The sequence below is a fragment of the Schistocerca piceifrons genome, chromosome 3 (assembly GCF_021461385.2).
Source record: "Schistocerca piceifrons isolate TAMUIC-IGC-003096 chromosome 3, iqSchPice1.1, whole genome shotgun sequence".
Classification (NCBI taxonomy): Eukaryota; Metazoa; Arthropoda; class Insecta; order Orthoptera; family Acrididae; genus Schistocerca; species Schistocerca piceifrons.
Genome location: NC_060140.1, coordinates 247,658,302 through 247,681,071, shown reverse-complemented (window position 1 = coordinate 247,681,071; position 22,770 = coordinate 247,658,302). Strand labels below are relative to the sequence as shown.

Sequence of the window (22,770 nt, the reverse complement as noted above, 5' to 3'; positions counted from 1 at the left end):
ATATTCGATACGTTGCACCGTTTCCGAATTAGGTGATTAGTAGTGAAATTAGCCAATGAAGCCGTTGCGTACGCAAATTCAGGCGGCCCCCCAGAGCCTGTTTGACCAAGCATGATTTCGTTTGATTTCCTGAAACCTAACAAGAGGGCGACACAAAAATTGGACAGGAAAGGTGGAAAGGATCTAACCCCGAGCTAATGGCTAAGCTGTCTCATGCGTTATCATCTACGCTATGAGAACAGGTAATAATAAATTTATCTGGGGGGGGGGGGGGGTCGTTTGAATTTGCGGGAGCAACGACCTGATTGGCTGAGTTCAAGCTACCCTGCAACATCTTTACAAGCTTTTCAGATTGTTTCTGACCACTCTGTTTACAGTTTGCAGCTGTCATTTTTTAATGTTTTGTTGTACAATTTCGGTCTTAAACCATTTTCAAGTATCCCAGTTTGTAGCTCAGCGTAACTACTTTGTAACAGCTTTTTCCAGCGCCCACAGTAACCATTGTGCGGTGCTGAAGTGTAAGTTGAGTGCACTGGTACGTGGGAGTAGATATAACTTTAAATTTGTGACTTGCACACATCTTAACGATCCAAGTGGTACTGATTTCATCCATTCACTTAAACAATTAGGCATCAGATGATAGACTACTAACTGGATTGCCATACGTCAGTAGAAAAGCCTGTAAAAGGTCTAACACATGGGATCGTTGAAACATCAGTAAATTAACGCTATCAGGACAAAGTATAACACATTTCGTTTATAAACTGCAAATCAGCATTTTTTGTGAATAAGTGCGTTTTCAGAGATCACTGAAATTAAGGGGAGGTTTACTATCTTTGGCCCGGAAGAAACATGTTCTTTGAGAATTTTTTTCTCGGGATGTATTATAGATATCAATGTCAAATTTGGTCAAAATGTTTATTGATATTTCCTCTACAAACTGGAATTTTGTCGACCGGAAATGTTGAAGAGCAAAGACGGAAGTGCAGTCGGAACGAAACAAAATTTCGTTGTAGATCTCCACGTGTGGTATTCACAGGTCATCCGGTTCGTCTGAAATTAAAATTAAGTTGACATTATCGAAGTATATAAGATTCCTTAGGAGTTGTACCTCGCTTAAGTTATTTGGCCTATTGGAAACTAAATGTCTGAGATTTGAAACAAAATAGGATTTTTTCATCGATTTTTCGACTTTTAATTATAGTTGGTGGATCGGAATAAAAGTTCTACAACTCCTAGACAATTTAGTTAGGTTCGTCGGAAACAGCGAATCATGCCAATCAGTTCAGTAGATTTGAAGTTACCATACCGCCCGATAAAAAAAGTCATTTCGAGATATATGCGTTTGAAGTTTTGACTATATATAAAAGCAAAATCATGCAACTTACGTTCCTCTTCCTCATAGAGGGCGTTATGCTCGATCTGGACCATCCTGCGCTGCTCCAGAGCCGCTCGTATGGTGAAGTCCATCGTAGCCACGTCTTCAGAATTGCTGAATACCCTTCATTGAAGCTGCTCACTGCCAGGAAAGTCACTATCTCCATCTTCGCCCAAGAATGCAAATGCATGGGGGCTAACTTCCAAACACACGCGTTCAAACTGCAAACTTTCATTTGAAATTTGTGTGTTTCCTTCCAAGCACCGGTACAATAATTTGTCCTCTGAAAGGTCCTCGTAGATCGGATGAATCACCTTTTTAACTTCTTTGAAGAGCGGCTGGTCGTGTTGATATTCGTACAGATGTCCGGTAGCCTCAGCAATGCGCCACTTGCACCAGCTAGTTTCCCCAGCCGGATAATTTTGGTGTTGTGGGTGGTCATCCGTCGAGCGCTTGTGGAAGTACGTTGCCCAAATTGCCTTCTTGATCTGTTCCACCGAATTGGAAAGCCGTCAGATTGCCAAGCCGTAGTACGTCGTAAACTCCTTGATCACTTTATCAGTTTTAGTCATGGGCAAGCACATATAATAATTTTTCACGGCTACAAAGTCGAAATTCCCGAAAAAAACTGGTGCGTGAAGAAGTCCATTTCAGCCAGGTGCATTTTTTTGTTCAATCGCGAATAACAAACATTTCCGTTCCATATTCGGAAAAACCGTTTCAGGGGTGGATTCTGAACACTTTCATGGATCCTAAAATGCAATTTAAAAAAACGATTTTTTGAACCAAAAGATAGTAAACCTACCCTTAATCAACGTCAGTTCTGTATCATGACTAAATCATTAGGGATATCCAAATTTTGTAGAGAAAACAAGTATCCTATGCTTGAGCCCGCCTGGCTAGTCGCGCGATTTAACGCGCTGCTTCCCGATAAGGAAGGCGTGCCAGTCCCCGGCACGAATCCGCCCAGCGGATTAGTGTTGACGTCGGGTGTGGATGATTTTTAATGCGATTTTCCATGTACTTTGGCGAATGCGAGCTGGTTCCTCTTAATCCACCTCAGTTACACTATGTTGGCGATTGCTGTGCAAACACTGTCTCCACCTACGCGTACACCATCATTACTGTACCATGCAAACATTTGGTGTTGCACTCGTCTGGCATGGGACGTTCCCTGGAGAGTCCACTGGGGGGCGAACCGAACAATATCCCTGTGTTCGGTGTGGGGCGGCAGTGGGGTGGGTGGACTGCTGTGCCCTGTTGTGGGGTTGTGAACCACTGAGAGCTACGGCGGAACGAAGCCTCTCTGTCGTTTCTAGGTCGCCTACTTAATACAAACACTCTTAAGCTTGCTCAACGAGCACTGCGTTATCGTTGCAGTCCTGCAGATTGCCGAAAATCTCTATTATATAAGAAGTACGCCTACTTCAAACTCTTGAAATAGTTGATTCCAATTAGAGTACAACATATCGTAAGAAGTCAATCTTTACGTAATAATTTCGACGTTAATACCTGTCTGTCTCGTATCTTGACTGTATCGTACGACTCTGCTTCACAGATTGTTCCTCCATTCCGTTCATCCTCTTGCTCCACAGTCCCGCACTCTCGTTATATCTGATTCGCGGTAGCGTTTCAACAATACACAGAGGAGAACCTGCGAAATGATTAGAAAGAGAAGATGCTCCACCCTGGAGAAATATTTCCGTATTCAGATCAGTTAAGTATTACATATAATTCCTCTAATTCAAAGTGAAATGTTCAAAAAAGCCTGAATAATTCATCTTCTTAAAATTAAAACTGTAGTGACTAAGGGCGATGTGATTATTTTTTTTTTTTTGATGAATGCAAACTTAAATGACTTCCACGATTCAGAAAAATGAAACTCTACGTCGATTTAATGATCTTCCCTGAAAATTCAGTAGAAATAATGCTTCATGCAAACTGGATGTACAGTAAAACTTTCCTGACAACCGCCGACGTTCTGCAGCCTCGTTCAAAAACTGTAAGTCAGCTGGTTCTAGAAGATTCATAAAACCATCACCTTCACCTTTCAAATGATTCAAATGGCTCCGAGCATTATGGGACTCAACTTCTGAGGTCATTAGTCCCCTAGACCTTAGAACTAGTTGAACCTAACTAACCTAAGGACATCACACACATCCATGCCCGAGGCAGGATTCGAACCTACGACCGTAGCGGTCTCGCGGTTCCAGACTGCAGCGCCTAGAACCGCACGGCCACTTCGGCCGGCACCTTCACCTTTATACACCGTCCGTAATCTGTTCGTGTGCTTATTCAGACCGGTGGAAACTAGATAACAGTCGTCGTATTGCCGCAAAAAAGTAATTTGTAAAGTAAAAATATTTTCAAAATTGGGTATGACGATACATGCAGGTTCTAAGTGTCTATTCATTCTTCATCGATCCGCACGATCTATGAATCACTGAGATATCTCGGATACCCGTAGTTCGATCCACAAAATGAAAACTCAAGCATACCTTTTGGAATAATTACCGAAGTATATTCTTGAAGAAGCAGTACACTTTTGCTCTACACGTTCAAATAGATTTCGTTGATAATTAACTCGAAGCAATTACATGAACTGAACACAAATTAAAATTCAGGCAATAGCGACTGCCAAAAGTGACTAGACTTTTCAAAGGAATGTAGTCTCAATAACAATGACCGTCTTGTCCAACCTTTCAGCATAAGTATGTCTACCTTAGTTCGTTTTAGGTAAATTGTCATTTCGTGGATAAATACAATGCAAAAAGCGTTGAACGCTTTCGCAGGCGAACTGACTGTGTCCGTCTCATAAGTTAGGAGCGCAACTCACACGTTGTTATACTACATTAAAATGCGATGGTTTCAAGATCTGCACCACAAGACTTTTAGTCCGCTCTCTTTGTTACGGTCATTATGTGGAATTTATTCACATTTATAGCGAGCGGCTATCCAAATCTTTTTCAATTTCCCTATGATACTCCCAACAGAGACAGTTTCCAGTAGACCGTAGCACCGTCGGCGAACAACATGATAGCACTGCTGATCCTGTCTGATAAATCGCGTGTTTACCTTACGTGCCTTAGAGGCCAAGGGAGTTAAAGAAATGGTTCAAATGCCTCTGAGCACTATGGGACTCAACATCTGAGGTCATCAGCCTCCTAGAACTTAGAACTACTTAAACCTAACTAACCTAAGGACATCACACACATCCATGACTGAGGCAGGATTCGAACCTGCGACCGTAGCAGTCGCGCGATTCCGGACTGAAGCGCCAAGAAGCGCGGCCGGCATATCTCAAGTGTGTGTTGTTTGCTACACTCGTATTATATACACCATCTAAGGGGACTCTAGACGAGTCGGTGCTGATAAGCCCTTGGCTTTTCACAGTTAAAATGCGTATAGATTAAGTCTGATGTTCTGGCGTTAAACCTTGCTCTTTACATTATACAGGATGTCCAGAAACGTGTCGAATGCTTTGAGAGGCGTAAGTACTCATCGGAACAACAAAAATAGGTTCTATAAACCTGGGTCTGGAAAGACGTACTTTCTAAGATAATTCCAATAAACATGAGCCCGGAAATGCACACAGCGTGTGACAACACGTGTTCACAGGAGGTGTTCAATCGTGGCTCTACCATGGTAGGGCGTATCGCCCTATTAATATATCGCCAAGTACACCTGCCCATGTGTTGATTGAGAATTGATGACAATGGCATATTTCCTGAATTGCCTGAGGATTTACATTTGCCCATACATGCTAATTACGGAAATTGACAACACCATGTGTTGTGAACCCTGCCTCAACTGTAAATAAAAAAACCTGGATGTGAACAGTGGATCCGCAGCACAGTTCTGCAACAGCCACTGAGAGAACCACCGTCTACCACGATGTTCCTGCGGCCTTAGGGTCTGGACACGCTGTAGGTGATATGGGTATAGCAACTGTTCATAAGGTATCGCCTCATATAAGAGAGTGAGACACACCTTCTGCTGCTGCTAACTGTCGCACACTGGTCCCAGGAGTTTCTACCACCGAACGTAGCACATGCTCCTCCATGTCAGGCGTGTGGATTGTACAGGGTGTTCCCCTGTCAGTCTTCCGTGGTGCAAGAATACCTGTGTCCCTCAGACGCTGGACAATTATGCTCAACAGCTTATAAGAGGGCACTCTACGCTGTGGATGTTTTTCAGCATAGAGAGCATGGGCTCGCAGGGTACGTCCATTTGCTAAACCATAGCGGAATATCGTATCCGCCATTCCACTTGTCGAGCAGTAGGCTTTCATTGCTAACAAGTGGTCTATGAGAGAAAATGTAGAAGTACTGCACCAAATGTAAGCACTAACAGCGCAATAACAGTAATCACATAAGTGAATCCGTGTTTGGGAGAAGGTGAAACACCATTATACGTACCCAGAGTTCACAGTATTGTACAATAAGGCGCACAAACAGGACGAAAACTAACGTAGCCTATAACACGACTCGAACCATACAACTGACTTCAGACTATCTAATGGTAGATAGAGTACTGTGATTAAGAGATCATAATACCCTGACGATAGGTTTAATGGAGCGCCACTGCAACGACTGTGCTAATACCCGCAACCGCGCGTCGCGCAGCCCCTCCTACAGGGTGTTTCAAAAATGACCGGTATATTTGAAACGGCAATAAAATCTAAATGAGCAGCGATAGAAATACACCGTTTGTTGCAATATGCTTGGGACAACAGTACATTTTCAGGCAGACCAACTTTCGAAATTACAGTAGTTACAATTTTCAACAACAGATGGCGCTGCAAGTGATGTGAAAGATATAGAAGACAACGCAGTCTGTGGGTGCCCCATTCTGTACGTCGTCTTTCTGCTGTAAGCGTGTGCTGTTCACAACGTGCAAGTGTGCTGTAGACAACATGGTTTATTCCTTAGAACAGAGGGTTTTTCTGGTGTTGGAATTCCACCGCCTAGAACACAGTGTTGTTGCAACAAGACGAAGTTTTCAACAAAGGTTTAATGTAACCAAAGGACCGAAAAGCGATACAATAAAGGATCTGTTTGAAAAATTTCAACGGACTGGGAACGTGACGGATGAACGTGCTGGAAAGGTAGGGCGACCGCGTACGGCAACCACAGAGGGCAACGCGCAGCTAGTGCAGCAGGTGATCCAACAGCGGCCTCGGGTTTCCGTTCGCCGTGTTGCAGCTGCGGTCCAAATGACGCCAACGTCCACGTATCGTCTCATGCGCCAGAGTTTACACCTCTATCCATACAAAATTCAAACGCAGCAACTCCTCAGCGCCGCTACCATTGCTGCACGAGAGACATTCGCTAACGATATAGTGCACAGGATTGATGACGGCGATATGCATGTGGGCAGCATTTGGTTTACTGACGAAGCTTATTTTTACCTGGACGGCTTCGTCAATAAACAGAACTGGCGCATATGGGGAACCGAAAAGCCCCATGTTGCAGTCCCATCGTCCCTGCATCCTCAAAAAGTACTGGTCTGGGCCGCCATTTCTTCCAAAGGAATCATTGGCCCATTTTTCAGATCCGAAACGATTACTGCATCACGCTATCTGGACATTCCTCGTGAATTTGTGGCGGTACAAACTGCCTTAGACGACACTGCGAACACCTCGTGGTTTATGCAAGATGGTGCCCGGCCACATCGCACGGCCGACGTCTTTAATTTCCTGAATGAATATTTCGATGATCGTGTGATTGCTTTGGGCTATCCGAAACATACAGGAGGCGGCGTGGATTGGCCTCCCTATTCGCCAGACATGAACCCCTGTGACTTCTTTCTGTGGGGACACTTGAAAGACCAGGTGTACCGCCAGAATCCAGAAACAACTGAACAGCTGAAGCAGTACATCTCATCTGCATGTGAAGCCATTCCGCCAGACACGTTGTCAAAGGTTTCGGGTAATTTCATTCAGAGACTACACCATATTATTGCTACGCATGGTGGATATGTGGAAAAAATCGTACTATAGAGTTTCCCAGACCGCAGCGCCATCTGTTGTTGAAAATGGTAACCACTGTGATTTCGAAAGTTTATCTGCCTGAAAATGTACTGTTGTCCCAAGCATATTGCAACAAACGGTGTATTTCTATCGCTGCTCGTTTAGTTTTTATTGCCGTTTCAAATATACCGGTCATTTTTGAAACACCCTGTATAAACACATGTTTATCTCTGAATTAGGGCGTTTCCGGACCCATGTTCACTGGATTTATTTTTCTTATTTCGATTAGAACTACTACCTCTCAAAGTACTGGACCCTTTCTTTTGAACGTCCTGTATATGAGAGTAATACTGGTTTTTAACACTGGTTTTTATGTTCTGTGCAGGTCTGAACTGAAAATGACACAAGAAAATGGAACATTCACAGTGAAATAGAGTCGTGCTGTGATTAAGTGACTTCTTTTAAGAAAGGGAACACGGCCAACAAATGGGTGGTAACTGCTCCTCGTACTCCACTGTCAAGAATTAGGTTGCTGCATTTAGAACAGGGTATTTCAGCACTGAAGATGAAGAGCTTCCTGGAAGAGAAGCTCAAGTTACCGTGGATGCTGTTCATTCCATGATCCTGGATAATCGTAGGATAACTTCCAAAAACATAGCAGAGACTCTGGGCATTTCTGGAGAACATATTATTCATAACATTTTGGACATGAGATAGCTCTCAGCCACATCGGTTCCCATATGTCTCAATGCAGACCAAAAGTTTCAATCAATAGTTTCTTCCCAGTCCATTTAGATCCCATTTCTCTGGTATTCTGTGGGATTTTTGGATCGTCTGGTCACCATGGATGAAAAATGGGTATACACTTATGATCCATAGGCCAAACAAGAGTCAGAAGACTGCAACACACTGGTTCTCAACGTCCAAATAAGTTCAAAACAGCAGTCAAATTTGCTTGCATTCGTCTTTTAAGATAAACATGGAATCCTTCTTGTTGATTACTTGGAACAAGGAAAACCATCTCGGTGAAGTAATATGTCGAGCTTCTCGATAAACTGATAAACTGAAGCAATAACTGGTCTCCAAATGTCGAGGAAAGCTAAGAAAAAGGAATAAGGCAGCTAACACGTTGCAAAACTTGGCAGATCTTTACTTCACAACATACCAGGAATGCGTTCTTCAGGGGCCAGTCCACCGACCTTCCGTGTGAAACTGACTAGTCTCCACGGGCTGCATCCATATCCAACAATTACAGGTAGGAAGTGCGAAAACAAATAAAGCTCTCTTTCTGTACAATTCTGCCAAGTTTCGCCATCTGCCTTGAGTTTAGGTCAGCGCACGACCTCAGATGTGCCGTAGGTTCTCGTGAACAGAAATCAAACAAAAGTTACGTACCGATTGCTAAAGCAGTAGTAATTCTTATTATGGTAGCCCACGCTATGCTAGAATTGTGTACTGCGGTTGGGCGGAATCAGGCCGCATTCAGCATCTAGAAACTCTTAGGCTGAACACGTAGCGTGGGCCCTACCTATGGAAACTTGTGGTAGCTGACTCGTAAATATAACATCGCAGAGAGATTTTCGAATTAAAAATCTAAACATGGCATTCAACGTTTATTGCTTAGTTCTATCAAATTTTACTACACAATTTGTGATTTAACGAATTGATGAGATTAAAAACTGAAAAATTATCGTTTTGCATTTTCGCTTTTAAATTCATATTTCTTTTTGTGACGATTACTTTGTATTTAAAGGAAGTCATTGATTATAGCTCAAATGAAAAAGTACATAAAAAGTCTTATTACAGTAGTAGGTTTGCTTTCCTTCTACGTAGTCATGCCCCGGCAATGATGGGTAATGCCCTGACGGCTGTTCTCGGTACTGAACTGTAATGACAAGTATAGCCGACAGAACTTTGTAATATGGATGTATGCAAATTTTTTAAGTTTTTCGAAGTTGTGGGTTTGTGGTATAATCAGTGCGAACAAAGGATCTGTATGATTGTCTTTGCAGGCCGTAAGATATTGAGGAGAAAGCAGCAGGAGTGACCTAAAGTGGCATGATTATGTAGAATAGATTGTAGGAAATCACATAGCAGTCTGAGGTTCATTGAAAGAATCTTAGGAACCGCGCGACCGCTACGGTCGCAGGTTCGAATCCTGCCTCGGGCATGGATGTGTGAGATGTCCTTACGTTAGTTAGGTTTAAGTAGTTCTACGTTCTAGGGGGCTGATGACCTCAGATGTTAAGTCCCATAGTGCTCAGAGCCATTTGAACCATTTTGAAAGAATCTTAAGGAGATATAATTCATCCACCAAAGTAGCGGCTCACAAAACTGCCGTTCGCCCGATTCTTGAATACTGTCCATCAGTCTGAGACTGTTAGAAAGTGTGATTAACAGAAAAGACCGAGAATATATCAATCACGGGATTGCTTAAGTGCGAGAGCGTTACGGAGATGCTCAGCGAATTCAGTGGCACTCACTACAAGAGAGCCGCTGTGTATCACGGAAAAGGTTACTGTTGAAAGAGTGTGCGCTGGAAGAACAGTGTAGCTACATGCTACATCCTCCCACATATGTAGCGCGAAATAACCACGAGGAAAAAATTGTGGAAATTTGAGCTCATTCAGAAATTTACGGACAATCGTGACTCCCACGAAACATATGCGAATGGAACAGAGAAAAGGGAAAATTACTGTTTAATGGTAGCAAAGGTACCTTTCGCCACACACCGTAAAGTGGCTTGCGGAGTCTAGGTGTAGATGCAGAATTTGGAATTTTCCCCTAAAATGCTCACAGTGACGGCGTGACCTTCCTAAGATAATACGTGCCAGTAAGACGTCAAACGCTACCGATCTTAAGACGTACGTTTCCCGTAGAAGCTGTCTGAAAATGGTTGAGCTCAGCGATAGGAAGTATTAATAATTTTGACCCTCCTTTAGATGAAATGAAGTCTGGAAGAAATCATTTTTAACAAAACCGAACACATTTCAAACTTCTAAAATTCTCATAACGATTATTTTAAAAGCCGTTACTGTTTTGCCAATTGGATTAACAAATATTTGACTGGGTTCACTGGAAATTTGAAGCGACCCATGAAACCTGCACGTCGAATTAATTCACATCAGCTCTCCACTGAACCAGATGAAAATGTTAATATAAAATAATTACGTTTTCGTATTTTCCAGCTATTAGAGTGTCCTCCCCACAGTTTCACAATAAATATATTTTTTATTATATACTTTTGTGGTGCCGACTCCTAAGATGGGGCCTAAAAAGTCAGAGGGTTCATATGGACCAAACAGAATTACACAAAATCATTTTTAAAAGTGTTTGAGAATTCTCTTTTTGTTGTTGTTGTTTGTTATCGTTGTTGTTGTTGTGGTCTTCCGTCCCAAGACTGGTTTGATGCATATTTTACCATATGCAACCCTCTTGGTCTCTGCTTAGCTGCCGGAATCTGCATGGCGTCGAAGCTGCTTAGCGTATTCAGACCTTAGTCTCATACTACTCTTATGCTCCCCCTCGCCCCCCCCCCCCCCCCGACTACACTTCCTTCCTTTACTAAACAGAGAATTCCTTAATGCCTCAGGACGTGTCCCTTCAGTCGACAGCTTCTTTTAGTGAAGTTATGCAATAAATTTCATTTTTTGAAACTGGTTCAGTACATCATTAATTATTCAATCTATTCATCTAATTTTCAACATTCTTCTGTAATGCCAAATTTCAAGAGTTTCTGTTCTCTTCTTATCTGAAGTGCTTATCATCCATGTTTCACTGTCGTACGACACTGTTCTCCACAGAGATAACTTCAGAGAATGTCAACACTTAAATCAATATTCGATATTAATTTTTCTTTTTCAGGAATATTTTTCTTGCTATTTCCAGACTGCAATTTTCATCCTCTCTACTTTGAACATCGTCAGTTATTTTCCTGCCCAAATAGCAAAACTCATCCACTTCTTTTACTGTGTCACTTCCTAATCTAATTCTCTCGTTATCGACTAATTAAATTCGGCTACGTTCCTTTAAACGTGTTTTACTTTTGTTGATATTCAACTATTAATTTCTTTTCCACTTCTGAAGACCCTACCCATTTCACAGAACTACTGACAACGGCAAGCCGCAAATTTTCTGTTTCTTCTCCCCGAACATAAAGTCCCTTTCCAAACTGATCTTTGGTTTTCGTGTCTGTATGTTCAGTGTACAGACTGTAAAACGCTGAGGAGAGACTAAAGCGCTGTCTTAGACCCTTCTCAAATACTGCTGCCTCTTAATGCCGTTTGACTGGTTTAACTGCAGCCTTGTTTCTGTCCAACTTGTAGATAACCTTTCCTCCCCTACTGCCTTCAGAATTTTACAGTACAATGTACTCAACAGTATCAAAAGCCTTCTCTAAATCTAAAAACCGATTGTAAGACTGTTTTTCTTCATTCTGTTTCCTAAGACAAGTATTAGGCTCAATAATGTCTCCCTTGTTCCAACATTTCTCCGGAACACAAACTGAACTTCTCCAATGTCACCTTCAAGAAATTTTTCCGCTCTTCTTTGAATAATTGATGTCTCCAACCATGACTTATTAACGTTGATTAATAACAGAGCAGTGCTCCAGATTTTGGATGGGGTAAGCGCATTTCTTAAATCCTGTTACGCTTCCATGCGTTACAATTTCTTTTCTGTTGAACATTCGCCTTACACTGTTGCGTTCTGGATTTTATGTGCCAAAAGTCACCCAGTACAAATTTGCACTTGGATATTAGGGTGATTGATGTTAACACCTAAATCACCGCAAGGTGACGTAGATGACGCTGAGACAAGTAATTTAATGTACGACGCATGGGGCCGCAAATGTCGGGAAATACCCCAAAAGTGGATGACAAGTATGGAACATGTGACATCAGAAGATGACGTATCTTGTGAAAACTGCAGCCATTATACTGTTCTCGCCGGTAGGGGAAGTGCTACACGTCACAGCATTAGACTACAATGATTTCGAACACATTTTGTCAATGTGGTCCGATATAAACAAATAAATTACAAAATCATTGTAATTATCATTGTAATTGTCCTCGCTGTAAGCACTGTAAGCAAAAGCTATTATCGTTTTGTGTCTTTTTTTTTTTTTGTTTAGTAAAGAACACGTAGGTCATTTACTCTTAGCTGTGAAACTCGGAAGCTTACACTTATTTTCTTGTGACGCAATACGGTAGGTCTTTGTTGTACTGTCCTTTGCAGTTAACAACAGCTTAACGCAATGCAAAGAAACACCGTTTGCCAAACACAAGACACGAACCCAGAGCCCCACATGTTGAATTCGAGCCCGGAGTCACACCGACGTGAATACTTGATTTGGATTGGAACGATCGGGTGCGACAGACTGATAGGCTCCACCACCGCACGAGAGGCGAGATACGTCATCTGGTGACCTCAAATGTTCAACATTTGTCATCCACTTTTGGGGTATTTTCCGACATTTGCAGCCCCATGTTTCTTATATTAAATCACTTGTCTCAGCGTCAAATAAGTCGCTTCGGGGGTTTCTAAACGTTAATAAGAGTCACCCCGTTTATGTAGGGTGTTTCACAATTCATGTTACACATTTCTAGAGGTTGTATAGAGGACTTAATAGAACAAGTTTTACATATGAACCCATGGCCGTTAACGTCATCCACCTACGCTACAGACAGTCAAACTTGTAGGCGCCGGCGCCTGCACATGTTATATACGGGGTGTGTCAAAAAACTATCATAGACAATTTATTTCCCGTTCTGCAAGGTTAAACATCTGTAAGAAAGTAATGTTATGTTTCTTCAACAGGTGGCAGCAGTGGCAAGGAAGTAACTGCACCATCGCGGACGTGCGTTTGAGCTTTGAAGCGCGGAAGCAGATAATTAAGTGGTACTGGAAGTTTGAGAATGGAGCTGCGGTTCGAAGACAGTGGAGAAGTGAGTGTGGTACAGAACCACGTTCAAGGTTAACAATTACACATCTACGAGACAAATTGGAAATTCATGGAACAGTGTGTGATCTGCATAAAGGTCGATCAGGGCGACCTCGTGCAGCTAAAAGTGATGATTCCACAACTGAGGTCTTGGAACTGTTTCAGCGTTCGCCTCAAAAATCTTCAAGGCAAGCGGCACGTGAGAGATACGTAAGTGCTAGTGGTGTGCTACACATTATGAAGAAAGGCAAGTTTCGTGTGTACATTCCAGCGCCGGTGCAACAGCTAAGTGACGACGATCCAGATCGAAGGTTAGAATTTTGTGAATGGGTTCAGGAGATGGTGAGACGTGAACTGGGATTTATGGGAAGCATAATTTGGTCGGATGAAGCCCAATTCAAGCTCAGTGGAACTGTCAGTAGGCACAATTGTGTGTACTGGGTTGAAGATAATCCTCACATTACAGTTGAAAAGGCTGTGAATTTGCGTCGTGCAAATGTGTGGTGTGGTTTGTCTGCAAGGGGACTCATTGGGACTTTCCACTTTGAAGGTACTGTTACTGAAGAAACGTACCTAACAATGCTTGCTGACTCCATATTCCCTGCCATTCGTACATTATACGTTAAGGATGAGTTTTATTTCCAACAAGATGGCGCCATGCCGCACTATCATAGGGACGTACGAGCATACCTGGCGCACAATGTGCCAGACCAGTGGATAGGACGCAGGGGACCAATCGAGTTTCCTGCACGCCCTCCAGACCTCACGTCGCTGGATTTCTTCTTATGGGGCACAGTAAAAGATGAGGTGTACCAACGTAAACCACGTAACCTCGACACACTTTGGAAATAGATTCAGGCGGTGTGCGCAGAAATCTCATTGGACACTTTGGTACGATGTACGGAATCAGTGGTGACTCGTACTCAGAAATGTATTGATGCCGAAGGCCACCAGTTTGAACATTAATCACATTTGCAAAGTACATTTATTTTTCCAATTGGACTTTAAGCTTTCCATTTCCAGAAATTTAACATTTTAGAACGGGAAATAAATTTTCTATGACGCTTCAAAGTGTGTATACATTTTTTTGACGCACCCTGTATATACAAGGTGATCCCGTGATGATGTTTCAAACGTTCAAGGATGATGGGCCGCAAAAATTGAGAAATTCTCCGGAAGGGTCCCTGGTTCGGAAACGAAGTGTCGAAAGTTATAAGCGAAAACCGTTATGATACCTCTGACAGTGGAATGCGTGTACCGGAAGTCTTCGGAGGTGGTTGTATGGACCAAAACAACAACAAAAAGTCTAGAAAACATGGGCTCTAAATGTCCATCTTAAGAACTGTGACCACTTATTCAGTAGGGGAGAGTTCCACACTAGCGAAGAAGAACAATGCCCGTAGCACCTCAGGTATGCGTTTTAGGGCCCTTGTGTACTGGGAATTTTTTTCCTTGTTTTGCACGATACTACCACACTGTGAAAGCTGCCTGCCCTACAATCTTAGCAAAATCCACTATCAGAGGTATCAGAACGGGTTTCGCTTATGACTTTCGACTCGTTTCCCAATCAGGAACCCTTACAACAAATTAATACATTCATCCGTGTCCATCATACTTGAAAGTTTTTACCATAATTACGGAATTACCTTGTATACAGGGTGCTACAAAGAGGTACGAAAATGGTTCAAATGGCTCTGAGCACTATGGGACTTAACAGCTGTGGTCATCAGTCCCCTAGAACTTAGAACTACTTAAACCTAACTAACCTAAGGACATCACACACATCCATGCCCGAGGCAGGATTCGAACCTGCGACCGTAGCAGTCGCGCGGTTCCGGACTGCGCGCCTAGAACCGCGAGACCAACGCGGCCGGCAAAAGAGGTACGGCCAAACTTTCAGAAAACTTACCTCACATACAAAGAAAGAAAATATGTTATGTGGACATGTGTCCGGAAACGGTTACTTTCCATGTTAGAGCTCATTTTATTACTTCTCTTCAAATCTCATTAATCATGGAATGGAAACACACCGCAACAGAACGTACCAGCGTGACTTCAAACTTATCGTGAAGGATATCAACAGTTGCTGCTGCAGCCATGTTTAAAATCTTGACTTCAAACACTTTGTTACAGGAAATGTTCAAAACGTCCTCCGTTAGCGAGGATACATGCATCCACCCTCCGTCGCATGGAATCCCTGATGCGCTGATGCAGCCCTGGAGAATGGCGTATTGTATCACAGCCGTCCACAATACGAGCACGAAGAGTCCCTGTGGTGTCACCGCCAGACACCACACTTGCTAGGTGGTAGCCTTTAAATCGGCCGCGGTCCGGTAGTATATGTCGGACCCGCGTGTCGCCACTGTCAGTAATTGCAGACCGAGCGCCACCACACGGCAGGTCTAGAGAGACGTCCTGGCACTCGCCCCAGTTGTAAAGTCGACGTTCATAGCAATGGTTCACTGACAAATACGCTCTCATTTGCCGAGACGATAGTTAGCGTAGCCTTCAGCTACATTTGCTACGACCTAGCAAGGCGCCGTATTCAATTGATAATTAATTTTATGAAGCATGTACCGTAACGAGAGATGTTCTACAATTGTGGATTAAAGTTAAGTATTATATCAACTACTTACTTTATTTGCAATTCTCAAGATATTGTCCTGTTCCAGACCTCACGCCAGTCAGCGTGTAATTAAACGCGTGCATTTCGGCCTCCTCTAGAAAAACAGTGTTGGCTGTTCTGCCAACACTACAGTCTCTACATTTGGTACCGGGGATGCGCAGACAAGAGCTTTCAAATGCCCCCACAAATGAAAGTCAAGGGGGTTGAGGTCAGTAGAGCGTGAAGGCCATGGAATTGGTCCGCCTCTACCAATCTATCGGTCATCGAGTCTGTTGATGAGAAGCGTACGAACACATCAACTGAAATGTGCGGGAGCTCCATCGTGCATGAACCACATGTTGTGTCGTATTTGTAAAGGCACATGTTCTAGCAGCACAGGTAGAGTATCCCGTATGAAATCATTATAACGTGCTCCATTGAGCATAGGTGGAAGAAACTAAAATGAGCTCTAACATGGAAATTAAGCGTTTCCGGACAGATGTCCACATAACATCTTTTCTTTATTTGTGTGTGAGCAATGTTTCCTGAAAGTTTGGCCATACCTTTTTGTAACACCCTGTATACATACATTTGCAGGCAGCGGCTATAACTTTGGCCCTTTGTAGCGTCATTGGATGGCGTTTGCAGACATGGGTTCCTATGTGAAACTTGATCTAGTAAGTCCCCTCTACTACCGCTAGCAGTGTGTGTCGTTAATTGTGAAACACGCTATTATTTTTAAGCTCAGTGAAGAATTTCTCTAGGAACTTGGGGCCGTCAGAGAGCTCACTGCCTTCGGTGGGTCTCAGCCCTAGATTAGGAGGTCGATACGGCGGCCCATTGGCCGCGGCGGTTTGTTAGTGGGCGTGTTTTGTAACGGGCCGCACTGCTGGAGGGGGAAGGGGGGCGCCTGATCGCCGCCTGAGGGGAGGGGAGAGGCCGGCGGCGGTGACGGCTGACACGCTCCTCCGCCCCCACCGCCGCCCCCGCGCCGCCTCCGCCTCCGGCGCGGCCGTCCATCGGCAGTCCCCGGCGAGCGCCGCTCGTGGCTCATTACCAGCGCGTGACACGCAGGCTGGCGGACGCGCACGGACGCTCGACGCCGCTGTCAGCGTTACCTGCTAGTGGCCGGCCGGTGATCCAACTTGTCACCAAGGCGAGTCGCTCCGATGCCCGCGTGGCAGGTGACGAGGTAAGAGACGGTCGCCGCCACTCGAACTGTGCGCGTGTGCTGCCACACCCCCTCCGGCCAACTTTCCGGAAAGCGTCGCTCCGCGTGTTGATGGACGTGTGTCGAAGGAGCAATCTCGCCTGCCAACGGCATCTGCCCCTGCATCACGAGCCGTGCCAAAGTTGGTAGCGACGCAACAGCAAAGAGTTGAAGCGGTGCGGGGTGAACTGACCGCAGAGACAGTTGTCAACAGAGCTACGACGAACTGTTTACACACTACTAATACACTACTACAGTGCTCTTAAATAAACTGCGATGTTTTCATTCACAGCCTGCCCTAAATAGTAAGCCAAATGCTATTTAATTTTTTGCGCAGCTTAAGGCTCTTGGCTGTACACCATGCTATTTATATGACGATTCGTAACTTCTAGTCGTGATCCAGAAACAGTTAAGCCTTCTTTGGCGAAATGTAAAGACACTACTGTTCCTAGGAAAGTCTGAAGTGGTGAGATTACAGTATTACTAACTGCTCTCTGTCGTGCCGTACAAACTAATAGTGTCGTAATTTCTAGAAAGTGTTTGGAAAATAATGTCAAGAAATATAAAGCAATTCTAGTCTCCGCGAAATGTCTGCTACTACATTATTGTTGGCATTCAGAGGCCAGAATTATCGCTGAACACTCATTCAGAAAAGTATGGAACGACCTGTTTGTACTACCGAGTTCAGAGCGTCAGACACTCGACCCTCCACCGTGTGACGGAACCAAGATGCTCTCTGGCGGGTGCTACCAGCCGCAGTACAGCGGCAACTGCTCCGCAGCCTTCAGCGGTGCCACCACCACGGGGTACCACCCAGCGCACCACCACCATCACCACCACGTGCACCACCACGGTCAGGTCCACGCGGCGGGCACCCCCTTCTCCGTCAAGGACATCCTGAACCTGGCGGCGGCCAACGAGCAGCAAGCTGCGAGCCAGTTCTTCCCCGTCATGGACGTCAGCTTCGCCTTCGACGAGTGCTCCGCAGCTGGCACCACCTTCACGGCAAGCAACAACAACAACATCTGTAACGTCGCGAACAACAACAATAACATCAACGGCTCCCTGATCGGTGGCAGCGCAGTGAACGGCACGTCCGGTTTCTGCGACGGCAACGCCCCTCTCGATCCGTTCGCTGACCTGTACTACTCCACCGGGTACGCAGGGGGAGGCGCCGGCGGGAAAGTGTCGGTGTCTGTGGAGGGCTTTTGCGGAGGCGGCGGCGACGTGGACCAGTCGCTCACGTCGCCGCACGTGCAGCAGCTGAGCCACCTGTGTCCGCCATACCCGGAGCAGCAGCCGTCGCACGTGCACCAACAACTGCAGCCACAGCAGCAACACACCCAGCCAGGCGCGGTTGAAAGCGACAGTAAGTACTATGATTGCTTTTTTTCACTCATCACTCTTCTGTCTTCTTTGGACCTGTCTTAAATTTATTCCTGTCTTGTGTTAATCTTCCAGTCTCTGCATAACTACTATACCAAAAAACTTTTACACCTTCATAAAATCTTCTCGGTGTTCAGACAGCGACAAATCGGAGGTAAAACCTCAAACTTTTAAAGATTAGCACCAGCACCTTCCTAAGGAGATATGACAGCTGGTTCAAAATGGCTCTGAGCACTATGGGACTTAACTTCTGAGGTCATCAGTCCCATATAACTTAGAACTACTTAAACGTAACTGACCTAGGGACATCACACACACCCATGCCCGAGGCAGGATTCGAACCTGCGACCGTAGCGGTCGCGCGGTTCCAGACTATAGCGCCTAGAACCGTTCGGCCACCCCGGCCGGCTATGACAGCTGGGAGCGATCTTAGCAGACAGTCATCGCCTGAAGAAGAAGGTGACAGTCAGAAAGCTCAAGTTTTAGCTCCTATCTGATGCTGTCTGAACACAGAGAAATCCCCTCTGTAACCTATTTCGCATATTTTATCCTTTGCCCATGCTGTATTTTCGTTCTGCCACTCTTTCCAGAACCTAATATACTGGTCCACAATGTTTAGCAGTTGCCACACTAATATTCCCCCTTTTCTGGTAGTTTTCTTCCACAGATTCCTTTCATTATCTTTGATCTTTGTAGAGCTTCTTCATTTCATACTTCTACTGTGCATTTTATTCTCAACGATCTTCGATAGGTCCACGTTTAAAACTTTTCTAGTTTCTTCTTCCTCCGGTAGCCGGTTTTCCCTGTCTTTCTTCCGTTTAGTACTGTCCTCCAGAATTGCGCTTACAGGATGCTGTATTGTTAAACAGCTCACCCGTTCATGGTGCATAATATAGGCGACAGTCCCAACTGCAGGGCGTCTAAATGCTTCCAGGAGCAACAAAAATTTAACTTTCCGTATTTCATATAATTACTGAGCGAATTTAAAATTTTTAAGTGTTGTCATAACCTACTCATTACGAGAGACGATCCTACGTTGAAAGTTTAACACATTAACACAAAAAATAGCTATAGGTCTTCAGGCAGCGTCACGCACTGCGCGCAATTATCCACATTACATTTATCCAGAATTTGAGAATGGGAGCACTTACGGACTTCCAATACACTTTACGCATTATATGAAACCAAGTTTATCGCTTAATACATTTCGCTGCCCATGCAGTGAAACTTCATCAACAGACATGACGTTTTAATTTATTAATTCTTAACGACTCACTCTACTCGAGACGCATTTTGGTCACAGAATCGAAAAATATCGCAGAATGTACCTCCAAAATTAAGCCACTAAGTGTACATAGCTGATATGTGAAGAACTATTTCTTGCTTAAAACGAAGTGCAAGTTACCCAGACTATAATAATTAGTTAAGTGTTTGATAATGAGGGTACTTAGCGATTTCCAATGAATTTTTAACTAAATCCAGATATTTTTAAGGTCTTCCTTGCCTACATGCGTAACAGCAGATATTTAAAAAATCTGAAGCTTGAAACTGTTTGGTAGTCCTACATGGGAGTTCGATTCTTTCTAAGGAAAAAAGGGGGAAGGAGGGGGGGTGGATCTGTTTATTGGTTTCTTCCAAATTTCCGTATCAACATCTAACAGCAATATAATTTTCTATTGAATAAACTTTTCTTTACTTGTGTCAGTCTACTTGTCATCTTTGCATCAGCCATCCTGCATAATGTTCCTTCTCAGACAGCAGGATTGTTTCACTTGCACCACTACAAATTTTAAAGTTAAGCGAGTCGTTCATCTCCTTTCTATTATTCTTCATCACCTCCTTCTCTGCCTTGTTTATTCTTAAGCCATAAGCAGAGGTGAACCATTTTGCAACGTACACAACTTTCATCTTCGTCAAGAACATACAGTGTGCTCAAACGTCCTTTAACATTTCACAAGGCACTAATTCATGGTATATTGTAGGTAGAGAGTTAAAACTTGACACACACGTCTGAAATGACATGGGGTTTTATTAAAACCAAAACGATTGTATAAACTGGCCAACACAGAGCGCTATAGAGCAACACGTCAGTGACGCACTTGAGAATCATGTATACAACGAACTAATGAGAGACTGAATCAGTCCCGAGGCCTCAGTCCGTGTGATTATTGGTTGTGTGGCTACCAGAAGTCGCAAGTCTGCCACGATCGTCCGACATCATTGTGGATGCGAAAAGACAACATCCGACAGCAGATTCTCACCATTCCAACTGATATATTGTACAGTGCTTTGCTAAAAATGAATTGTAATTGCATCACTTGAAGCGCCATCTGTTGGTCTTTCATGCAACCCCACGTCATCTCAAGCATGTGCGTCAATTTTTACCAGTCTCTCTCAAGTCTACATATATTTCTTCAAAATACATTAGCCACCTTCACATGTTATATCACTATAATTATCCATACGCTGTGTATATATAGCTTATTTGTGTCGAAACCTGTCATAAGATTCCACGAGCTCACGGTGTTATTATCAAATCAATTACTGGAAGTGCTAATTGTGATTTCTGTCTGTGAAAGAAATTATATGGTGTTTCGATTAAGGATGATTAAATTATATTAAAGTAAGATGATGCACTTTGCTGGAAACAAATATTTTTTAAAATATTTAGCAATAATCAGTCGAGCGCTAATTCTTTTCATTTCTGGGTTTAATAAAAATAAGTATTGATTTGGATCACATGGTTTGGGAGACGTTTCACAAGTGTACAATGTCAGCAGAGGTGAATTACCATTATCAGATTCGGAAGTAAAAAAGGAATGATACAGTAGCTGCTGAAAATATTTTTTTTTCTTTTACAGCATTTTGACCCACACGTGCAGTCGTTTCTCCTTTTTCTAAACATTATCCATGTAATTCTTAATCGTGTCGTTTGGGAAGCAAATTATCCCGTAAGACTCAAAAACTGTCAAGGGACAGTAATAGGAATATTAGTTGACGGGCACTCTACCTAAGTAGCCCAATGAACGAAGGGAAACGAGGAGAAACATCCGTGTAGTCACAAATTTTTGTACGATGTTAGAGAGGTCTGAAATGAACAACATAACAAAAGTCCTGATCGTTGGTGTTTGAGTTTGGCGGTGAGAGGGGGAGGGGGCATTAGAGGTCACTTTTTTATGTTTTTCTGGAATCTCGAAATCTGCGACTTACAATGAAAATGTTTCCCATTACAAAGTTAAACTACATTATATTTCCTGACAAAAGCGTGCTATTCATTTTTCTCTAGGAATAATAGCTTCCACGTTGCAAGGGATGGAGAAATCGCAATTTATTAAAAATGCTGATTTAATGGTACAAAATTAATGAATCTTGTTGAATAACATGGGATGAGAACACCACAAAGTAGAGCAGTATTAATGGATAAACTGTGTTCTGGGAGTGGTGAATTGTGAGGGTGGAAGTCAGATGCATGTGGGAAGATTGGTCGCCAGATTATGGTCATACACTTCCCTCCGTCATAGGTCAGCAAAACTAAGAGCGAGCAGGCAATTCCTCATCCTCTCAGCCATATTACCTCAGAAAGGGAACTATAGTATTTTTCACAAAGCTATACTGACCTTTTCGCAGCTCGACTTATGAATCAATGCGACACAGTGGGCTGATATGCATTGGGATATATATTTTCCGTTTTCTCTACACTTTTTATCTCCATTTTGAAGACCTACAAAGGAGGGAAGTGCGTGACCACAAACCGGTGACGACTTTCTTTCACTCTTCTAACCTTCACTCTCGCCTTTCCACTCTGTTACACACACAGAACACAATTTATCCCTTAATACAGCTGTACTACATTCAGATGTGGCACACACAATTAATTTTGTGCTTAACCAACTTCATTTAACAATAAATATCAATTTTATACCATTAAAAATTATGCTATTATGCTGCGATTTCTCCACAACCTGCAACACGGAAACTAATAGTCCTACATAAAAAATGAAAATGACCTTTTGGAGGAGATTGTATGAAGCTTAATTTTGTACGGGGTAACATCTTCGCCAGATGCCGCGATTTTCGAGATATTCAAGACAAAGCCAAGCAGGTGACCACTACAGGCACCCCCTCTCCCCCCAACCACGCTCACATCTCATCGGTAAGGATTTTTAGTATGTTGTTCATTGCACCCCTGCCTTCGGCCTTCGTGGCTTGCCATAAGGCAGTGCTAAGAAATCGCCATATGCATTTCTGCTGAAAAAAATTAAAAAAAAAAGATTTGCCC

At 43.5% G+C, this 22,770-nt stretch overlaps 1 protein-coding gene across 1 annotated transcript in view; it reads left to right on the top strand.

The window, feature by feature from the left end:
• Positions 1 to 17,834: 17,834 nt before the first annotated feature.
• Positions 17,835 to 22,770, top strand: part of LOC124788550 (homeobox protein Nkx-2.5-like) — a 101,033-nt gene continuing 96,097 nt past the window's right edge. Inside the window, exon 1 of the mRNA XM_047255821.1 lies at positions 17,835 to 18,474. Coding sequence (XP_047111777.1) covers positions 17,835 to 18,474 — 640 coding nt within the window. The remainder of the gene's footprint in view (positions 18,475 to 22,770) is intronic.